Source organism: Nomia melanderi, chromosome 4, assembly GCF_051020985.1.
Source record: "Nomia melanderi isolate GNS246 chromosome 4, iyNomMela1, whole genome shotgun sequence".
NCBI lineage: Eukaryota > Metazoa > Arthropoda > Insecta > Hymenoptera > Halictidae > Nomia > Nomia melanderi.
In genome coordinates, this window is record NC_135002.1 from 10,006,776 (window position 1) to 10,029,269 (window position 22,494).

Sequence of the window (22,494 nt, forward strand, 5' to 3'; positions counted from 1 at the left end):
CCAGATAATGGTTACCACAACAGAAAACATTTAAAAAGTTACAACACATTATCGGAAATTAAATTGTTAAAAATCGGTGTAATTGTGAAATAAAGTAGCTGCAATAAGTTATCTCAATTGCTCTGGTACTTACGATACCAGTGAATACAACTATAAATTCGAAATCCATAAATAGTGAAAAAAGCTAGAAATCAGAAATAAAAAACATTCGTTATTGCGATGAAAGAGTGAGAAAGGAAAAGGGAAGTATTATTCGTGTATTATAAAACTATAGAGAGAGATGAAATTTTAAACAGACTCCAACTAACATTGAAATTTCTACATACTCAGTATTTTTTTGAAAGTTTTAATTTCAAAATAAAGTTCTAAACGAGTACTAGTTCCGATTTTCTCGTTAAGACGCGTCAAGGTGGTCCGCACGCGACGAACAAAATTCAATCGGCGATAGAAAGTAAAATGTCGAGGAACCGCGACTGGAAAAATAAAAGGGGGGGCGCGAGCACGGTGTGATACACCGGTGTCCATCAACGGTGCAACGCGCAGGCGCCGCGAAGTCGCGGCACACCACGCCGCGGCGAACTCACTCGCGCACCGCATCGCACGCCACACACAACACACCAACTAATAACGTGCAAGCTTCGATTTGCAGTTACCGCGAGGACCACGCGGTCGCCATAGGAAAGCAACAGCTCCGTTTCGCCGCGTTAGTCGTGTTGTTGCGTGTGCGCGCGAGAGAAAGAAAGGAAGGGAGAGAGAGAGAGAGAAAGATCAAGAGAGCGCGAGAAACAAGAACGAAAGAGAGAGAGAGAGAGATAGAGAGAAAGAGAGAGAGAGAGAGAGAGAGAGAGGGCGAGAGCACAAGAGAGAGATAGAGAGAGAGAGAAAGAGAGAGATAGAGAGATAGAGAGAGAGAGAAAGCGAAAGATAGAGAGGAACGGTTCAGTCAGCCGACCGTTAAAAAGGGGGGACTGTTTTCGAACGACACGTCCGCCGTCGGACGGAGCACAGTCGACAAATCAAAACAAAGCCCCGCGAGTTTCGCGCCGGTGTCTCGTGGCCAGCATTGCGAGGTGACGGACGAGTGAATTGTCAAAGAGAAACGGAAAGAAGGGAAAAAGTGGCGGGACGTTCGCGAGGCTGATATTCCGGTACGTTCGCTCGCATGATATCGCGTCGTGTTATGCCAACGTCAATCTTGTTCACGCGTGAGACTATCGGGAGGACTATTCAAACCGTACATCGTTGACGTCTGCACGGAAGGAGGCGAGGAGCAAGAACGAAACGGAAAAGAAAGAAGTGCAGAAGGAACGAAAAGAGGGAAAGCACGTCGTCGCAAACGAAGATTCAGTGTGAAAACGCGGGAGACATTCGTACCGAGAAATGACCGTGCAAAAGTTTAAACCCCGCGGGAGTGCAGCGGAGGAGCAACAATCCGGCGATATCCTGTCACCGTCGAACGAGCAGCTGGACAACGACAAAGAGCAATCGGGTCAGATCTGTTACCGTGGTGCGCCGCAGGATAGCGAGAATCTGCTGGGACGTGTGCTGGCTGGTAAGCTTGTCCATTACGAGTCATAAAGAGCGCGGTTAGGCGGCGTCGAACGAAAGCGAGAGTTTCGAACGGTTTTCACGTGCCATTGTCGTCGTCGGCTCGATTTCGAATTTGCGGGATAAATACACCGGTCAGGCCCGGTCGAATTGGTGAAAACATTCCGAGCGTGGCGCATAGATCACGATTCAGGTAGGAAGGAATAGAGAAAGAGGCGGTTTCACTTTCCAGCGAGGTTGGAATGTAGGTCGCGGGGCCCGGGACGAGGCTAGTTCGTTGCCCTCGGTCGGCGGCCTTCCACTCGGCGCTCCGGCAATTTTTCTCTCTTTCTCTCCCTCGCTCTCTCCTCGTCACGCCGTCGTCGGCTATCTCGGTCTCACCGGACGGTTTGCGTCCCCTCTCTTCTTCTCTCTCGCGGTTCTAGCCTAGATAGTGAGTCTCTCTAGTGGCGCTCCCACCCTAGGCTTCTCCCCCTACGCGTTCGCTTCTCCCTCTCCCTCTATCTGTCGGTCTCTCTCCCTTTCTCTCTCTCTCTCTCTCTCTCTCTCTCTCGCTCGGTCGTTCGAGTGCTTCCACGTATCCTGTCCTCTTCTACCAAGCGCACCGGTCGTCTCGCTCTGGCCTGAACTCGTCGTGAACTCGTCGTTACAGAGAGGCAGAGTCGGTCTCTTTCCATCGCGTTGAGTCCGTAGAACAAGAAAGTAGGTCGGTGGGGCCTTGGCGCGAGGCTAGTTCGTTCACCCCGCCTGGCCCGTAACTGGGGCAAGATGAAATTAACCGAGCGGCCCGCCGCCCCCCGTTCTCCCGCCTCGTCTTGCCCCGCCCCGCCACGCCGCTCGCCACCCCTCGCTGCCTCCTACCCTCCGTTCGGCAAGTAGAGTGAACTCCCGCGACTCGTGTGGCCAATCGCCGCCGGGCCGGTTCAACAAACTCGAACTGGGTCTCCCTGCCGACCGCGCTTGTCCCTCGCCCACCGTTCCCCGCTGAGTAGTTTAGCTACTCGACCAACCTCCCCACCCACGGCTATCATCGAAGGTCACCAACACATTCGGCCTGCCTGCCTGCCTGCCTGCCTGCCTGCCTGCTTGCCTGCCTGCCTGCCTGCCTGACTGCCTGACTGCCTGGCTGTATTCGCCCTCCCTATTCTCTTTTCTCGCGTAAAAGAGAGACTGATGCGCGCGGCTCTTTGTACAGTTACAATGAACTGTTCATAAGCGTTTGCTACCTTTTTGTTCGACGCGACCTCCCTTATTTTCTATTTTCGCCATGACGGGGGGGGGGGGGGACGGTCGACGTCGTGGACACTGATTTTTTCGGGGGTCGCTCCAATTTTATCGCGTACCGTGCGTGGTATCTGACGATCCAGGGTTTAATGAGATTTCGACGATACATCATAATGGAAGAGGAAATTGTAGTCCTCCTGTTCCGATTATTAAATTTCAATAACCAAATCACGTGTTCGAACGTTGTGATCCTGATCGGGCACGCGTATCAGGATACTATGTCGCTCCGCGTCGCGAGAGTGCGTGCTAGGCGTTCGAGGAAGAAAGAGAGAGAGAAAGAGATGGGGCTGTGACGATGCGTGTACGCACTCGCGTCACATGCACGAGGCGCTCACACACGTTCGCTTAACCGGCTGAGAATTCTCCTCGTAGGCTCCGTTACGTAACCCCGCGATAGTGAATTACGTGTGGACTCTACCTACTCGTTGGACCCCCTCCGTTTCACCCCCTTCCCCTAGCCGCGGCTGATTTCTTTTCTGACCGGTCCCTCTCCCCCTGTCTCCGGAGAAAGTACGTTACGGTCGCGCTGCTGGACCGTGGATCACTCTCGCTAGGAGCCGCGGAATGCTTTCACCGTTTCCCCGCGCCGTTCCCTCGTCACGGTTGCATCCGCTGCCGGAGCACTGACCTGCCTCACTGAGCGTAACTACGCGGTGGGTCGAGCACGGCTCCCGTTCACCTACCAATTGAATCGTTCCGTTCGGTTTTCTTTTCCGTTCGCCGCCGAATCCGATCACCCGGTTCGTCGTTGGATCTGTCGCCGAATTTGTTAGCGACGGAGATCGGGTCACGGCACGATCCTCATCCAGCGTAACGATTCGTTCGGTGGAGACCCATGACTCGATCTCTTTTGTCCGCGGAGGAGCAGACGCGTAATTATAGCAACTCGCGAACACGCATGACGCAATGATTCCTTCGGATCTTCTTTGCACCTTGGTGAGCACGAATCGAGGGTTACCGAACTGTCGTCGATGCGATTTCAAAAGACCTGAGATTCGGCTGGTTCGGTCACGCGAATCGTGTGCCCGCCTGGGGATAGCGGGGCGGCCAACGGGTTACTTGGCATGAGGTTCGCCACGTGGCTTTCATAACGGTGTTACGATGATTACCGCGTTCAATTTCCTCCGTCTATTAATGTTGCTCGCAGTCACCATTCTACCCGGTGCTGGAGAATTAAAATTGGAGCGTACATTTATAATTAGCTTGGTACCCTGAGGACACTTCGCTATTTGATTTCAACGACCGTCACGGTCGAATGATGAGATTTTTTATCGGTGACTGAAGTTTACTAATCTCGGATTTAGCAATGGCTAGGGTGGAATAGGCGGCGAAAGACACCACTCGAGATGAAAAGACTGGTTTTGACACTGCGCGAACTCCGTTGGGCATTTTCTAATTGCGCTTGTGCTGACTACTGGCTAACCTCAAAAGCAAGGCACACGGGCAATGGCCTGGCCTCCTCCCGGTCCCCAGTGACCTCGATTGATGCGCTGTGTCCTCTCCCAGTCCACGATTACCCCCGGGTTCCGCCATCCCCCTCCTTCGCGTTCCCCAACCCTAGCGACCCAACCCCCCTCAGCCGCCTGTTTCTTCACTCCACCCCGTCCCGCCACCTGAGAGGAGCGTTGACTCGACGTCACCCAATCAGGGGCCAGTTCGTCGACTCTCTGAGCTGCTCTTGGGGTCGTTCTAATCTCGCAACGTACCTACGCCACAAGCCAAACCGACGAGAAGCCCGATAAAAGTTCGATCCCCTGCCCCAACTCCTGTCCCTGCCGTTTTTCTCTCTTTTTTTTCTCTTGCTCTTGCTCTTTCGGTCCTCCTCTTTTCCTATTTCTCTCTCATCTTCCTTTCTCTCACCTCTAATCACTCGCCTCCTTTTCTCGCCTTTATTTCTTTCGGCTGATTCGCGCGGCGCGCTGCCGCGTGCCCGCGCGCCATCCTCGATTCACTTCGCTCTCGCCTTCCAGCTCATCACGCCAAGGTGAACAACCTCGAACCGTGTCGGTGCTGTTATCGCCCGCGCGCGAGCTTGGACCCTTATCAAGCTAGCGCACGTTCGCGCGCTTCTTTTATCGAGTTCGCTGAACCGGTTCGCGAAAATTCGGTGCTGACCCGGACCAGCGGAACATGTTCGACGATCCCGCGGGGATTTTTGTTCGGAGATGATGTCGCTAGGGGCGACGATCGGGGTTATCTGAACAGCATTTTCCCCGGAAACAACTGACATCGTTGAATAGAAGAATCGTAAGAGCACGTTGGTTTTTAATGTCGTTTCTTTTTTTTATCATGGGCAATGTTGAAATTGTTTATGTAAAACGCTCGCTAGGCACCCGCGTCGAAAGACCAGCCAGGTAATTTTTAGATGCGAACGCAAAAAGTTTTCGCAACGGAGCGGCGCGCACAATTCCGTTCTAATTCCCGAGTTTCGAAAATCCTAGAACCCGGATTCGCAACCGTCCCGGCCTTCGGCCGCGCGAGCCTGCTCCGCGGCAGTAGAACTTTCGAGCACGGCACAGAAAAGGACAAAACGAAACGCACAATTTCGTGTCACGGTTGCGATCGTCTTCGCAGTGATTCACGGCTCGCTTTCACCCCGTCCGTCGGTTACCTCAGACCCTGGAATGCGAATAGGCACTCTGGTCCGCGTAATAGCCACCGGTCAACGCGATCACGTCGTTCATCGTCTCTCCCCCTGCGGCTCGTTCCCTTTTCTCTCCTTTTTCTCCTTCGAACCATGCACGGGCTCGATCGGAACGACGGTTCGCCGAGAGGAAAGTAAGAGTGATTCTACCAGGAAGTTAAAACGCTGCTGTAGCCAAAGCGGTCCGTCCGGATGCCGATGAAAGGGATGCATTTCTCTTTCTACCGGTCAGCGCACGTTCGTCTCCTCGCGGACTCTCACGTGCCTGGTTACTTTCCCTCAGTCACCCAGGTCCTATTCAAAAGACGACACGGATTTTTTCTCTTGACGAATGGATACCGTTCACTGATTTGCACGGTGTCGTTAACCTCTGGACGACATCGTACAAAATTGTTGTGCAATTACTAAGTTATAATCTTGAATGTCACATGCAGATGTGTGCTCGGTTAAGTCTAAAATTCGGGTTCGAATTTGGCATTGGTTTCATCTTTCTATAGGGTACTGACAATTATATTTATGGCCTGTAGGTTAAGTTTATATTGTACTTACAAACGCATTTATACTAGTCCTTATAGTCGGTAATAACGGTAACCTCGTATACTCAGCCTCTAAGTACGAAAAGAAACTAATCTCACAAGAAAAGAACCAAGTAAATAAATCTCATAGGATGCGGATTTTCTATATTTATAGTACCGCGCTATAAAGGATTAAGAGATCAGGACATTTATGGTGTCCATTTCATCCATATCTTCGACCTAACCATCGTAAAAGAATGTTTGTGGGGCAGTTATCGAGGAGATCCGGTCGGTTCAGCGAATTTTCCCGGTCCGAGCTAACCGTGGATCGACCGAACGCGATAATGAAACGTACGATTACGGGTCCCGCGCGCGTATTTCACGGAAATTCGAGCAAGCTTCACGACTACTCGCACAGTCAACTCCCGGAAACTCGGTTGAGGAGCAGGCTACGGGCGAAGCCGCTGGGCAGGCGCCCGCTGGGGTGAGAGGGTAGCAGCCCCTAGGGCAACGACCTTTGACCCACCAGCCAGCCCCGGTATTACTGCCCCCTTCCCTCCCGCCCTCAACCTGCCGCCCACGTATAGAACATTTCCACCAACATGTCGCCCCGTGCTACAGATATTATATCAACACCGTGTCCGTCCCCCTCCCGGTCCCTGCTCGCGGTCGTTCGACCACCGTCTCTTCTCGAAAGCTCGGTAATTTCGTCCTCTTACCGCGTTAAACCCGTGATACAGTGGCCGGGTTTCCGTCGCGAAGTGTTTCGCGCGCGAAAATGCGGGATTTCGCGGAATCGAGACACGTGCCAGCTCAACGACCGTGTTGCGGACCATTTATCCTCACTCCCGTCGCGGCGAATCTTCGCGGGCTGATGGGATTTATGCGGGCATAACTCCGGAATGGAGAGAATTGAATTTTCTTCGTGACGCAAGAATTCAGTGACGCGAAGTGTATGCGAAGATTTTTTATGATGCTAGATCGTTATATACAGTAATTACCATTCAGCTAATTACTAGTAAAAGAAAAAGATAATTGATTAATAGTTTCAAGACCAGCTAGGATAGAATTTGTATTGTTACACTCGCAAGAACAAGCAACCTCTTCTCTGAAAACTGAAACAAGTTTTTTTATATAGACCAGTAGTTCCAATTTTGAATCTTTCCAACAGCTACTGATTTTTCACGATACATGCGTGAATTTAAAACACAACGACCTATATTCTAAATCTCAATTTTTACCTAATCGAGTAACGCATCAAATACTTACCTTCAACGAATTACACGAAAACATTTACCGCGATCCCTTTCAATCGTTCGGTTAAAAAGAAAAATACTGTTCTCAGGTTACAGATATTCCACCTTTTCAGAAAGTTTCGTTCAACAACGAACGTAAAACCGATAAGGCGGGAGCATTACCTCGCCATGGCTATCGGTCATATCATCGCGGTGCTCCAAAAAAAAGGTTCACTTTCGGTCAACCCCCTCAATGACCCCGCACAGCCGCGTGTGGCGGTGTGACCGGAATAACGGGGGCTGGTGGAGCGATGCCATTTACCCGCTCCCGAAATCCGGCCGCAATCGATGCACTCAGCACTCGGCGCGGGTCGCGGGAGCACGTGTGCGCGCGTGCACGAAGCGGCTGAAACCGTCGACACTCGTTACCTCTGTCCCCCGGCTCCGTTATCAAGCTCCTCGGGCCCGAGCAGGGATACCGCGAAAATATTCACCGGCCGATAAAAGCCGATAGTAATTATCGTAATTCATCCTGGCCCGCGTGTGTGCGTGCAGGCCCAAAGAGGCAGAGGGAAAGAGTGAGTCGGTTGGCGAGGGGGTTGGGAAAGGGGAACGGAAGGGATCAGCAGGAAAAAGCAGCGCGCTTTCCACCCGGCAGTTCCGTCGGGTGGCACATTGTAGGTGGCGGGAGGGTGGATGGGTGGGCGGGATGGGAGGTAGGCGGAGAGAGAGAGAGGGCAGGGTGGAACGGCCTCAATAACGTAAATTATCCCGCCAAACGTAGGCGGACCGTATATATCCGTGTCGAGTGGTCCCCGCGAAAATAGCAGAACCATGGACCGTCCGAGAGAGACGGTGGCGAGAGAGATCGAGCGAGAGAGGAGAATTGGAATCCCGGCCGGGTGGGGGGAGGGATTCAGAGAGAGTGAGAGAGGAGTACCGTAGGAGGGAGAGTTAAGAGAGGAACGCAGAGAGAGCCGCCGCGAAGTGGCGAGAGAAAGAGAGAGATCTGTTGGCCTAGTTAGGGTGAGTGCTACCCTCGCCGGTCAACGACCCCGCGACCTCGGCGCTCGCAATCTGAGCGACTCTCCTACTCCTACTCCTCCTACTCCTCCTACTCCTCCTACTCCTCCTCCTCGTCCCGCACCCTGCGTTATCCACCAGCCGACCCTGCACACTGCGCCTCCCTCTCATCCCGACACCGACGAGCATCACTTTCCGCGCGCATTTTCCTCGGCCTGATTAGACCACTGGGTGCACGTTTCCCACCTCGATAATTCAGCCTTTTCTGAACTGTTCGCGCCCCCAGCACCAGTGTCACGCGGATACGGAGCGATGAAGAGGGATGCGACGCATGGGGATGGATCTTCTTATTTTTTTTTGCCTGTTCGACGTATGTTCTGTGTGTGATAAGATTGTCTTTCGGTTTTTAGGAATGACATGGTCGCGCGAAATTAGGTATTTTTAGAGCGGGATTCTCGAAGTTGATGAAATTAGGCTGTCTTAGGCTTCGAACTGTTTGGTTGTGTGAAGAAATAAGTTGCGCTTTATGAGTTTTGCTTAAAAAGTATTTAAATTGGGAAGTTACCAATATTTTACGTTACCAATAATTCCCGCGTTTTACGTCTACACAAAAATTGACCTTGTGTCAGATATATTGTATAATAAGGGACATTATGACTCAGCAATATATTTCAGCAAACCCTTGAAAGAGGGAAATAGGAACAGAGGGGCTAAGGAAAAGACCCGCGCCAGACTGTACACATTAAGGTACGCGGGATCGAAACCGGAGAAAGCAATTAGCTCGTTCACTCTCGCTCGTGATTTCGTTGAGCAATATTTCACGAGTCCATGCCCGACATCTTTTTTTCCCAGTCATTCTTCCATGCCGTTTTTCTCGGAGTCGGCCAATAAAATAAAAAAAAATAAAAAGGCGAGGAAAAACGAAGAGGAACCCGTTCGTACGGGGAGCGAACTCTAGGCAGAAAACCAAAGTGAAAAAAAATGTAGGAAGAGACGCGCGTTCCAGTGACTTCCAAATTAGGAGGTTGCCGGGACTTGGAAACGCTGCGCGATACTGAGATAAAAAAAGGACACAGAAAAACGAGGAAGGAAAGGGGAAAAAGAAACGTGAAACATTTTACTGCTTTTTACGAACCGCCGTTGCCTTTTCGTTAATCCGGCCCCTGTGTCGACGGTGCCGGAGCGGCGTTAAAAATTAGAGGGATGAGAGAGACCCGCGTTTAAAAAAGGGTTGGCTACGTGACGTTCGTCTAATCCTTTTGCTCTTTACGCGTTTACGAGCGGAAAGCATGGCTGTTTGCGAGCCGGATTAACGGCCAAAGAAATTGACTTTGCGACTCGTCGAAGGAACCCCGTCTTTTTAAACCCGTTAGCAGCCGTCTCCAAGACTCACCCCCATCTTCGTTTCCGTTGTTTTTTTCACGCTGACCGATATTGCTACGCACGAAGAACCCTTCCATTTTTAAGTGTAGTTAAAAGCCCCGACGAATTGCACGCTGCTTTGTTCTTTACCGTTACCGGAAAAATTACCTCGAACCCGTCGAACCCTTCTCCTCTACCAATAAATCATCGATTTTTTTTCTTTGGAAGTTTTAAGAGAGCTTTGTGCGAAATTCTGTTTCTTTTTACTGTCCTAAAAATTTTATCGGTGCCACGACGGTCGAGAGATGGAGGGAAAAATGTTTTGACTGGAAGATATTTTTTAGTAACAATCCGAACTAATAAAATTCGTTGGATATAGATCTAAGACTGTTTGTCTTAGAACCCTTCGTCGCAGTTCATGTTCTCGATTAACAATAAATTTCACATTCCTGACGTTATCAATCCACACTACTGCCCATAGCCTGCGTTTGCAAGATTTCGAAGCTAATTAGATGATAGCGCGCAAATCTGATTACCGCTAGACGCAAGGCCCGTGGAACAGAAAGTTAATAACAGGTGACTTTAATCTTTTTGGATACGAAACTTTCGTTACGAATACATTTCTTCCGGCCTCCGTATTTATTTCTACAGCGAAAACCTTAACTAGAATTTAAAGCAAAAAGTAACAATCGCATTAACACCGAAATATCTAGCACATAAAAAAAGTAATAAATAAATCATCATTTATTAATATTACTTAAGAACCTATTAACCCTCAATGGTAAAAAGTTCAAGAAAAATCTGCACATTTCGGGCAAGGAAAATTCACTGAACGAAACAATCAAGATTAAATTGTAGCAATGTCACCTTCCCTGGGAAATATTCGATAATCCTAAGATAAATTTTAGGAAACCGCAAAGGGTGATTTCGTGGGGAAGAAAAATCAGAGAACTTAGCGTCCAATTTCTGCAGTACAAACTGTCCCCGTTTTCCGCCGAGGCACTTGTTGAAACAGCATCAAAACCGGCCAAAATGATAACGGCGAGCCGGGGCTCGTGATCGGCGTCTGATAACGGTGCACACACCGGGGTGAACGAACCGCCCGGGAAACTGCGGGGCTGTCCTTGAGTCCGCGACTCAACTATAATTAATAAAACAATCTCGCGGTGCGATCGCCACAGCGGCCTGCGAAACCCAACGATGTTGCGCAACGATTTCGCGCGACAGTTCGCGGCCGTTCCACAGGAACGGAATTAACGCGCCCGGCTCAGCGCCGTAGAAAGTGTGCGAAATGCCGCGGCTTTCACATTCACCGGGCCTCGCCAATTTACTTTCCGCGTCGATGCAATCCCGATGCGATTCCGCGTGGCGCGGAGGCTTGTCCCCTTTTCCTTCCTTAGACAGAAATCGATCGCACCAGTTTCGGCATTGCGAAATTATTTCGGGAAATTCCAATCTGATCGAAAGTAGCCGATGTTTCAATACCGCTCGATTTTTATGGGATTCCTCATGAAAAACGTTAGGAATTGATCTACTTACCGAGGTACGGTAATATAAATCGAATTAATTGGATTGAATATCTTCGTTTCGAAGTATTTTTTAGCAATTAGTATTGAATGTAGTTCTGGAATCTTTCGTAGTCAAAGCGAAATTGCTGTGATTTTGCATTGAAAGTACGAATATTAACATTCATGTGTATTTCCAATTATATAGAAATTTCTTGAATCTAGTAAACGAAACTTGTTTAGTACACGATAATGTTACAGCTTTCTCAATTGTTTAATTAATAAATAGATAGTCTTCTTGCGTTCGATCTAAAAATCGGCAGGCCACTAATCGCAACACGCCTTTGCCATCAAACCAATCAGCTCGGTCCGAAACCTTTCACGACATCGGTGAACGTACGGTAGCCGTCAATTATGATAATCGACGGACGTTAATCGAGGGTGTTGATCGGTACAAGGGGGAAAAACTCCGCGAAACGTTGTCGGCGAGTAACAGAGCGAGAAGGAGAGACGCGAAGGGGAAAAAAGAAGTAGATGACGTGTGGATCGTGGAGCGATTATCCTCGTTCGATGTCGACGAACCACTTGCTGCTTGGATTCCGGTTCCGAAGGACGCGGTCGCCGATCCGCGACCAACTCCTCGCGATCGGCCGAGAAATCGCCGCGCCGCTGATTTTTACCCGGTCCCCCATTGCATCTCGTTACTTACTCGTCCGGCAGCAGGTTTGTGCAATATGCAAATCGGTCCGCTAACGGTTAATCACCGGTGGTGAGTAACTCGCGCCGGCGACAAACGAAACACGCACCAACGCGATCGTTCCGTTTTTTCTTTTCTTGTTCCTCGCTTTTTGCTTTTGCTCTTTTTTATCCTCGCTAACTTCTCTCTCTCTCTCTCTCTCTCTCTCTCTCTCTCTCTCTCTCTCTCTCTCTTTCTCTCCGTGTCGTTGTGCCGCCTGATCGCGCGGCATTGCATGCAACAACAAGCGGTCTTCCTTAATTAGAGCCGTTGACTTGATCGATTATTCTTCCCTTCACTAAGCACTGTCACGGCATTTACCTTTTTCTTCCTTTTTTCTCGCGATTTGCGTTCAACTAGGGAGCGGGTAATACGACGTTGAACAGATTATTTTTGCACTGGTATTTCGTGAACGAGACTGTTCTCCATTGGCATAATCGGTAGTTTGATTAGGTTTCCCTAAACCAGCCGTTAAATTCATCATTGCATCGAATCGCGGAACATCGAATGGCAAATCTATAAGGCGAAGATATTCAAAGGAATACGAATATTTGTTTTCGGTGAAGTCGACTTTAATCTCGTACCAAGATCAAATGTAAATTTCATGTTTATTTGTTTCTGAGTGAAATTTGAACAAATTGGAATTGTTCCGGTGATGCTCGTGATATGGGCGTATAATTAGAATTAGTGTAGGTATTATTTTAAGCTGTCGATGCATCGGTTCTAATTTAGCCGCGCGTTTCACTCGTGTTCTTCGTCACGCTCGTTCCCGAGCACGAAGCGGGAGAATTAAAAGAAAACCTGACGCATGCCCGAAGCCCAATTCGAGTGACGAATCACGCTTTCTTCCATACGAAAATAGATCCTCCGTGTCACGTTTTCCCCCCGGCGTAGGTCGTGGGGTCATCCCTGGCGTCCCAAGGGTGCCGTTTCGCTTCCATGCGTTCGGTTTTCTTCGGCACACGTGGCTGATCTGCGAAATATCAACCCTTCCTTCTTTATTTAGCCCCCAATTCCAATTACCCCTTGTAAATTACATGGAAATATCGACAGGGAACTAATTTCGGAAGTATTCGCTAGCTTATTTTATTTCTAGTATGCTAGAGTTATACTTTTAACCATCGAAAGCTTAAACTACATTTTATGTGTTTCCCACCAACTTCCTTGCTTCTTTAAATTTCATTTTTAAGCTTTCTTTGCATTTGTCAATTTTAATCGTGATCAAATCAATCATTCATGAGTCAATCTACCAATTTCCGTATGTGCATTCAATTTACATTCAATCCGGTATTCCCGTCCAATCGGAGAAAGTTCAGATATTTCATAGCAATGTGGATCGCGAGTAATTTCATGCCGCGATCTACAATCAGTGTTTCTTCCTTCTCATTCGACACACAGTACCGTTCTGATTATCATTATCAATCTGTTTACCAGAAACTGTGAAAGAATGTACACCGCGCGATTGCATCTACAGAATCCTATCCAGAAATTTCAACAGAAATTAGCTGCAATTTCAAACGTCGCCTTTCGTCGCGATTTACCGCGAGTCGAATATAACTAATGCGAACGCAGTAACGGAGGATCGTTACGCGGATAAATCTGTGAGTCATTGCCCAGCAATATGTCTCCCGGGTTCCACGTAAAACCCATTAGTCACCAGTCGATCGCGAATTCACAAGGCTCCCGAAGCTTCCGGGTAGCAGAGCCGATTCGAATCGCCGCGATAAAAATAACGAGGAAATCGGCTTATATTAAATTTCCCAGCTTTGCAAGACATATCTCCGGGCGTAATAAAGATACCGTTCTCCCCGAGCCCCCTCTTCCCTCCACCTCTTTCTTTCGCTCGTTCGACCCTAGAAATCCCCGGGGTTGGCGGTATCGGATCGCGGGGTCAACGAACTCGCCGCGATCCCTAACCCAGTCAACCGCGTCACAATTCCCACGTAGCGCACCCTACTCCTCCCCCGCGCGCCGCCAACCCTCTCTTGTTTCTGTTTATGCGTTATCGTAGGATCGATTCCGCTGAATTAGAACACGCGCGAACAGGACCGCGGATGTTTCGAGAATCGTCCAACGATATTGCTCGACGTACCTCGATTCACCGTCCGACTTCATCGTCCCTTGATGTTTGTAATTTACAAGAATAAGTTACAAATGAGTTTATAAGAAATCGATCAGTCGACTTCTAAAAGTCATTCTCGTTTCAAAGGAAACAGTGCCATTAACACTTTGCACTCGAGAAGTGATTCTCAGTTAGCGCTTGATTCGACATAACCAAATTCTAAAGATTCATATACAATATTAAGCTTCGTATAACGCATCGATATGAGAAGTATTGAAATGAAACAAATTTGTCTCTTAATGTACGTATGTTACCCCATTGGCTAATTCCAAAGAATGTCGTCTACACCACATCGCAAAATGTTGAATATCTCTATATACCATAAACCTTCCAAGTACAAAGGATTAAGGATAAACCCAAGCGACGAATCGTTCGGAGACCGTCGAAAGAGGAAACTTGAAATTCCTATCGAGTGAAAAGAAAGAATCGAGGGGGAAGTTCCGGCGCGTGATTCATCGGTCTAAGAAGCTCGGGGAAAGAATAATGGAATGAACGAGAGGGACTATCCCATGACCGGTATCGGCATGCCCGAGTCGTGCGAGCGCGGTTTTCACTTTGCACAATCGGGGGCCGTGCGTGCATTCGGTCAGTGGAATCAGCCCAGACGGGCAAGAGAAGTTTCATCAACCGCGTTGCATTATGCAACTATTTCATTAACGCCGGGACGGCCGGGTCTTTGACCCGCGGGGGCCAGGAATAGAGCAGCCCGGTAAAAACTAGGGGGGAGGGAGAAAGAATAACGTCGAAGTCGCCGGAGCTTTCTCTATTCGCGGCCTCCCCCTGTTCCACCTCCACTTGCCACCGCCCTCCCCCTTATCCGCCGATCGATCTGCCATTTCGCTCGAGTGCAACTCGCACACCCTCGATTCGTGCACTCGTTTCGCCTTCCGTCCACCTTGCGTAACGACGACTCGATTGCGTGTCGCAGCGACGCGTGTGCACGCCGCCACTGCTACTGCTGCTGCGCCTCCTGAAACGGTACCCGTCGAAGGAATTTGATCCGCCGTGCGGGCAACTTTTCACCGGAATCTCGTTTCGCTGCCGCTTGGGAGAAATTAAGTGAAATTTTCGTCCGCGTGAAAGTGTGATTCGCGATCGATCGACGGTACCAGCCAGGTTTTGTTGCCGTTTCACCCCTTTGATGGCGACACGCGGGAATTGTAACCATTCTCTGTAGGATTCATTGATTTATTTCATTACAGTAAATGTAATATTTTCATTTGTTTTGTCGTGGATTTTACTGTTCACGTAGAACTCGATTGGAACTCTGAATATAATTATCGAAAGAATCACGTGCATAGGTTTAGAAAACTGCAATGACCGTGCATCGAGGAAAGTATATATAATATCGACAATGGTTCAAAGGGAACGGTGAATGCATTGGAAAATTGCAAACAACTTTGGCAAATATTTCCGAAAAATCGATTTGAATCGTCCGTCCTCCGAGTTCTCTCTGAATGAGGGAAAAGCCATTTGAATTACGTGGCTGGTCGCAAAACCAGGCTAGATCGAGCATTTTTCAGCGGCGTTGAAGAGCGGCAGGCGAGTGAGAGAGGGCCGAAACGTGGCCCGAGGCGTCGTGTAACCATGAAGTTTACAACACGCCGCCGTCGGTGCTTTCACTTTCCGAAAAGCATCCGATTGACATCACCGCCGCCGCAGCCGCGTTGTCCCTCCCCGTTGTCCCGAATACCGCCGGGAATGGATCCGTCCGACTTCCGGCAAACCAGCCGGTTTCGCAAGGCGAATTTATTTGGTTCGTCCGGCGCGCTCTACGATCCAACCATCGAATCAAATCGACTTAAACGGTTCAATTAACCGGCTCGTTTGTCGAATCGTCCTGCCTCGAGAGCGCGTTCTCTCCCCCTCAATCATTCCACATCGCGTCCCGAGGCCCCATCCCTGTCCCTCTCCGCGCGTCCGTTCCGAACCGTTTTCCGTAAACTAACTCCTCGATCGTGAAATCGCAGGGAGCCCAGATCATCTAATTAGGATCGATGGACGTTTTGTTCGGTTGTCCCGATAACGAGACACTCCCCAGGATAGTGAACCGTGAACACGCGGCCGGCGTATCGAACCCGCGCGGGTTTTAGCGAGATTAAAAGCGCTGACTGCTGCGTTGCGGAAACTGACGCCCGCCGAGGCCTTATGTAAAAACCGAACGAGCTTACATAAATTCGCTCGTGTCGAAACGCGGACGAACGCGCGCCGAGATCACACCTTCTTTCTCGAGAAGGAAAGTATTAATTATCGGCTGGGTTAACATTCATTTTGAATGTACAGGGAAAATTTTTGCTCTTAACGGACTCCGCTTTAACATCTAAGTCGATAATTATGTATACCGTTCTACAAGTTATAAATCAGGATTTTCAAAATAGAAATATCAACTAAAAATAGTTGATTCGATATTTCTATTCTATCTATTCCATCTTCCCGTCAGAATAAACCAACACATTAATTCGATTTGAAAATAATACAAATGGGGAATGTTCACGACATCCGTGACAACCGTCCCAACCGTGCATTTTATCTTCAACTCAGCAAAGCCGCTCGCCATTCCGCCTCTTTTAAAGGTTCACACCGAAAGGGGTCGAGACGGTGAACAACCGTGTCGAAGGCACGTGGTGGCGAAAGAAAAAAAGAAGAATAAGAAAAAGAAAAAGGTAGGGGAGAAGAAGAGGGAGAGAGAGGGGAGAGAGAGAAAGAGAGAAAGAGAGAGAGAGGGAAAAAAATTGCAATCATATATCGAGGTCGTTCGCCGCTCCACTTTACAGGCGTCGATATTAAAAATTAGCGCGGCTTGGTCCGCCGGCGATTAAGGAGCACGAGCAGGCCAGCGAGCAACGCGTCGGGGGATTACAGAGAGAAATTCACCGAAGGATAACGAGAGTGAAGAATCCGGGCCGTTCTGCGGCAGCAGATGCGCGCCGCGGGAACCGATTTTTCCTCGTTCCCTCGCGTTCTGTTCGCAGGCGCGCGCGCGCGCGATCGGAGGAGAAAGGACGCGTTTCGATTCGCCCGTCTCTCTTTCTCTCTCTTTCTCTCCCTCGCTCTGTGTGCCGCACTCGGTTCTCCGTCTTCGTCCGCGGATGGTCCTTCTCGATCTCTCCGTGCGGACGCATGCGTCAGTGATCTCTCAAGGCCTTCGCGCATTAACGCTGAGTGCTGTTTGCTTCGTCCCACTTTCCTTAGCGCCCGGTCAACGACCCGGGTAGGTAGGTGAGTTTCCAAGGTGCACCAACACGAGCACTCGTCTCTCCCGATTCTATTCCATTCGAGAAGCACGGTGGCGCAGTGTCTCTCAAGCTGAATCTCATTGCACGCTGCTTCAACCCCCTGGAATCGATGCTCTCCTCGTCCAGCGTAGCAAACCTTCTCCGGAATGGCATCGTGACGAATGACTCCCCATCACCCGGCACGGATTGCCTGGAAAATGCTTTTCGGTTTTTAGCTCGGTTTCTCCGGGCTCGGGAATTGCCACGGTTTTCTTCCTCAATTTCGATCAGCGTTGTTCGTGAATCGGGCTAACTCGGTGTCACGAGCTACCGGAAGCTGCCGGGAAGCGACACCCCTAGGAAGTTATAGTTGGAATCGGAACAGTGGCGGGAATTATGGTCCCCTGGGTCGACCTAGTTCGGACTCGTTTTCTCGGTGGATCGCATGAAGCTATTCTTTCAATCTTCGGGAATTTTTGTTGACTTTTCAAGTTATTTGTCGTAGTTTTTAATTATTTTTGGCATGCACTTACGTGGATATATTTTTGTACTTTCGGATACTGTCGGCGTGTACGGGACGCACGTAAATTTATATTTTTATGTACTAAGTCATTTAAGAAAGAAAGAAATTGAGAAAGGTGCAAATAAAATGGAGGATGATAGTGAAGGAAGGAGATTTACCAAGTTTGTGGCTGCAATTATCATTTATATACAGATAATTCAATTGATTTTTCGTTGACAATGCGTTTGTCGTGTTTAATAATGAAACACGCATAAAAATCGTCGAATGCAATGGCAAGAATTGTAAAAATGATGGAAACTAAATTAGGGGATGATAGTGGAAGAAGGTTTGTCAAGTACGGTCACGTTCGCATGCGAACGACAATTGCGAAACGGTTCCGACGCGCTCCGCAGCGAGGCGCCACAATCCTTTCGCGAATCCCAACCCACGAGTCGGTACGACAGGAAATTCGCGACTCGTGAGTCGGTATCGGGATGTGCAAATTCCTTCTGATAACGTTATCGCATAATAGATACCAGGAGGACTGTTTCCGTATCGTTGGAATGCGCGGGACCTTTGAATCACAGGTGCATGCCTCTAGCAAGAATGAAACAGGGGTTCAACTACCTGCCCAGGGATCGTGTCAGGTATAAGGGATGAAATCAGCTAAATCCACGAGGACTAGGATCCGTTAAAAATAACTGCGGTCCGCTTTTAGTTTTACAATGGAATTGTCCAAATTGTATTAAAATACAATGGATTTTTACGGCTATAATTTTGTCATAACGGTTTGTACACAGTAATTACATAATGGACAATTTTCGTTTGTCGTTAAAAGAAAACAGTCCATTTCTAATTCTGCTATTTCTATATACAAGTTATATGCCCGCGAAATAATAGTAATTTAATGAAACTGCAATATGAATGGTCATGGAAAAGAAATGATGAATGATCGATTAATTCATAGTTACTAACATTTTGTAATGTTTTTCTGTTACAGGTAAGTCGATCCTCGTCTTACTGTCGTGCCTACCCAACCCGTAAGTAACTTGTACGTTAATCGCAGATTAAATGATTAACTCGAATCTCACGCAAAATCAGCTCGGGTCGAGCCAGCGTATAAATAGGCGGCTTTGTATCAAAGTCAAGTTTCAGGTTAAAGCTTGACGCGATGTACGGGGTGAGTTCAAAGAAGCATCGGAAAATTGAAATACCTACTTTAAGGCCGTACAGGAAAATCTTCCCACATGCAGATCTCACGATATGTACATACAGTTCCCTCACATGAAAAAATAGGAATTCACAAATAGACTACGGGTCTTCTTGAATTCGCAGGAAATTCGATTTTTTCAAAAAATTTGTCGAAGTTCCGCAGGAGTTTTATATAGTCTTTTATAAGGATTCACTAATACATTAAACGTTAAGTTGAATACATATTTCTTTAACTTCAGTTTTTAAAAATCATCATGAGCATCCGTGGTTTAGTCTCAAGGTTTCAATCTCCCGTATGTCGCGTCGCATTCTCGGTACGTTATCTGCGCACTTTCGCAAGATCATCAGTCCGCACCGCGTCTTTTCACCCCATCTGAAAGCCGGATCATAAAAATGCTTGGACAAACAGAGTCCGTGCGTCATCAGTCCTACGCAGAAAACAGTCGCGAAAGAACACACACGTATCTCCGGCTAAGAAGGGTCACTTAAAACAGGCTCGCGTGGGTACATCGACGCTTGCGCAAACAGCCCCTCGGTCACCACCTCGAGCCATCCCACCACCCCATTCATGGACATCAACCCTCGAGTACGCGCTGCCTACCATTAGTGCCAACAGTGTCCGACACGTTGCCATTAGTGCGGGTATGTCAGCGATCGTGGCGCGCGATGATCCGATCAAAGGCGAGATCATCGATCACGACATGAACCCTACTGGCAGCCTCTACCCCATAGACGTATGCGAGGCCACCATTGCGATCACCGAGACGCAGAATCCTACCGAGAGGCGTCAACAGCGCATCAGAGGTTCGTCTTTGATTTCCCTTCAATCACTTCATCTATTCCATATCAATCTGGACTCGCCTGACGTCAACGCGTCGTTCTTTCATCAATCTAATTCCCTAACAGGACGCGAAAATAAGTTGATGTTTCTTTAGGACATTGTATCTTCAAGAAACAGCTTGTTGTTTTCGGTTGTTCTTAAAGATTCTTAGAGATGCGGGGTAGAGATTCGGGGGATGGTCAGGTAGTCGGGTACTTGATTCGTCTATTTCACCAGGGATTCAAAATCGCTTCTCAATTCGGCAAGGTTATTTCTATCGCATCTGATCGTTCTGGCGACTTGTTCCGCGCAGGACCAATATCATGGATGATTAGCTACTGATATCTAAACTTTGCACAGTATGTTTAAATACAACGTTGGCATTTGCGCAAGGGTCAACACAACTGATTCTTCCGATTAAAGGGTCCCATGCAAAATGTTTCGTTGTGTACCTGGTGCGATTTCTTGAAACTAAAAGGCGATGAATTAACTATTTTGTTGATAGAGTATCATTTCAAACGACACCATCTGGATCGACTAGTCCTACAGAATTTCCGTAGCAATGTCGCTTGTGTACTTTAAGGTTAGCAATGGTACTCGTGAATTTGATTTATTTATTAAATCGAGATGGGATAAACGCGGAAGAACAGCTCGGGTCAAGTTCTCATCAAGAGTAGAAAGAGGAAGAGGGTCTAAATAGACGTTTTATCGCTTCGTTGCTGATCCCTCGGATATTCCCGGGATCCTTTCGCATATGCAGCTACCCCCTTTTCGCCGGGAAAAGCTTTGACACTGAGGCGTATCGATTTTTCCTCGAGCGGGGCTCACGTGCTCATTGACATTGACATTGCCCGCTACCACGGCCAGCCTACCTGCCACCTAGCGTCGGCGAACCGATGCGAACCTGCCGATGAAATTCCGCGACGCGCTGCCCGATGGCGCTGCGAACGTTCGCGATTCACCGCGCTCTAGCCTCCCTTGGATGTGTTTCTCAAGTTCACCGTCTTCGCCCGGGAAAATGACCCCCCGAACTAATACAACCGGAGCGTGAGTCGCTACCCCGCAGCTAACTTTACGTGAAACTCGCGGGATTAATTCTCGGGACTCGTTATCCATGATTCAAGCGGCCATTAACGGTCCCAAGTTACGCGAATTTCGGATTAGTTTCCGAGGAATTTAGGACTGGAACAGTTTGGTCACCCGAGCGGACCGGTTTACCCCCCAAGCGACTCGGTCACCTGGGGTACTTGAACCAAGTAATGTTACTCGAGCATTTTAATTGCCTAAGAAATGCAACCGCTGACTACCTAGGCAGCTCGGTTTATTATGTAATAAAATCGGTCAGGTATATTAAAGCTTGGCGAATCGGGAATTAACCCCTCGGCGGTCGATTCTGTTCAGAGGATCTTGTTCGTAGAATTTAGCAAGTTTGAATCGGAGTTAGAATACCCTTTATCTCGATCGAGGACGGCTAACGATGTTAGAAGATAAAGAGGGACAGCTTCGATCCGGCACCAACGATGACTCAACAAGTTAAGATTTAGCAACGGAAGCACCGGAATCGGTACACCAATGAACGTCCACGTCAAATAGGTCGTACGATCTTGCACTACGGCATGTTTTCGTGGAACGAGAATGTGCCGATGGCCCACATTTTTAACGGCACGACGGATTTCCCAACACGGCCTGGCCGAAACACCCAACGGGGTCATTGCGCAATGGTTTACGTCTCTTTATCCAGACTAGAACCCTGGCAGCATTACATAAAAGCATTTATCTGTCAGGAGCCAAACGCCGAGTCCTGTTGAGCGACGACCACGCTCGGCACGCCGGCTCTTAAGCGGCTCTTTCGGGTCGCGCATCTCGGTGCTTGAACTACATTTAACCCCTTCGCCTTTCGGTTTCTCCTAATCATGCTCTTGGGAGTTGCCTCAGCGTTAGAAATTTCTCAGGAGAGGAAGTTCTAAGTTGCAGAACTTCCTTTCTGCAGTAATAAAAGAATCAAGCTCTTCATCGAAAGATCTACTTTCTAATGATAAATAATTATTTCAATTTTACTGTACTACGGTATATTCTATCAGCACTACGTATACTAAATCAAATCTTTCTAAAATTACCGAAACGCAATCTATTTTATTCATACCGTTACGAAACCATCCGCAAAGGGAATTGTATTGCACCTACACGGAGCTAATTAAAATTCACAATGGTGTCCTCTAAATTTCTGCATAAAAACGCACATTTCCATAAATTGCCTATTGAACGAACGGCCCTGAACGAAACGTTTTAATAGACGAACAATTAACCTTTTCCGCCCTGATCCAACCAGCTATTCGCGGCGGAATCGTTGCACCGTTTAATCCCATTTTAATCGAGCCGCACTAAGGTGTGTAGGCGCGAGCCGGACATCTGATCCCGATGGAAGTAAGGCTACAATTGCCGCGGCCCTGAGTCCGTCGGCGAAAGAGAAAAAAATGGGGGAAAAAAAGGAAACGTCACGTAATAATAGATACGAGAGCGTGCACCAGCGGCGCGGCCTGGGCTCCCGCGTGTTTCGCAACGCTTCACAAAGGCTCAGGGCCGTTGTTCTACGACTAACCAACAACCGCCTCGCGAGGTCTACGCCCGCTATCGAGGTCTCTTTATCCCTTCGCCGCTATTCAAAACTCGCTGCTCTCCGGCGTCCCACATAATGTGCTCGATATGACGCGACTTCCGGGACTCCATCGCCGGGCCGCTAGTTACGATTCCGTGGCGCGCCGCTCGCGATG

General features: G+C 48.6%; 1 protein-coding gene across 1 annotated transcript in view; it reads left to right on the top strand.

Annotated features, from left to right (window-relative positions):
- Positions 1 to 571: 571 nt before the first annotated feature.
- Positions 572 to 22,494, top strand: part of E75 (ecdysone-induced protein 75) — a 95,743-nt gene continuing 73,820 nt past the window's right edge. Inside the window, exon 1 of the mRNA XM_076367342.1 lies at positions 572 to 1,552. Coding sequence (XP_076223457.1) covers positions 1,381 to 1,552 — 172 coding nt within the window. The 5' untranslated portion in view covers positions 572 to 1,380. The remainder of the gene's footprint in view (positions 1,553 to 22,494) is intronic.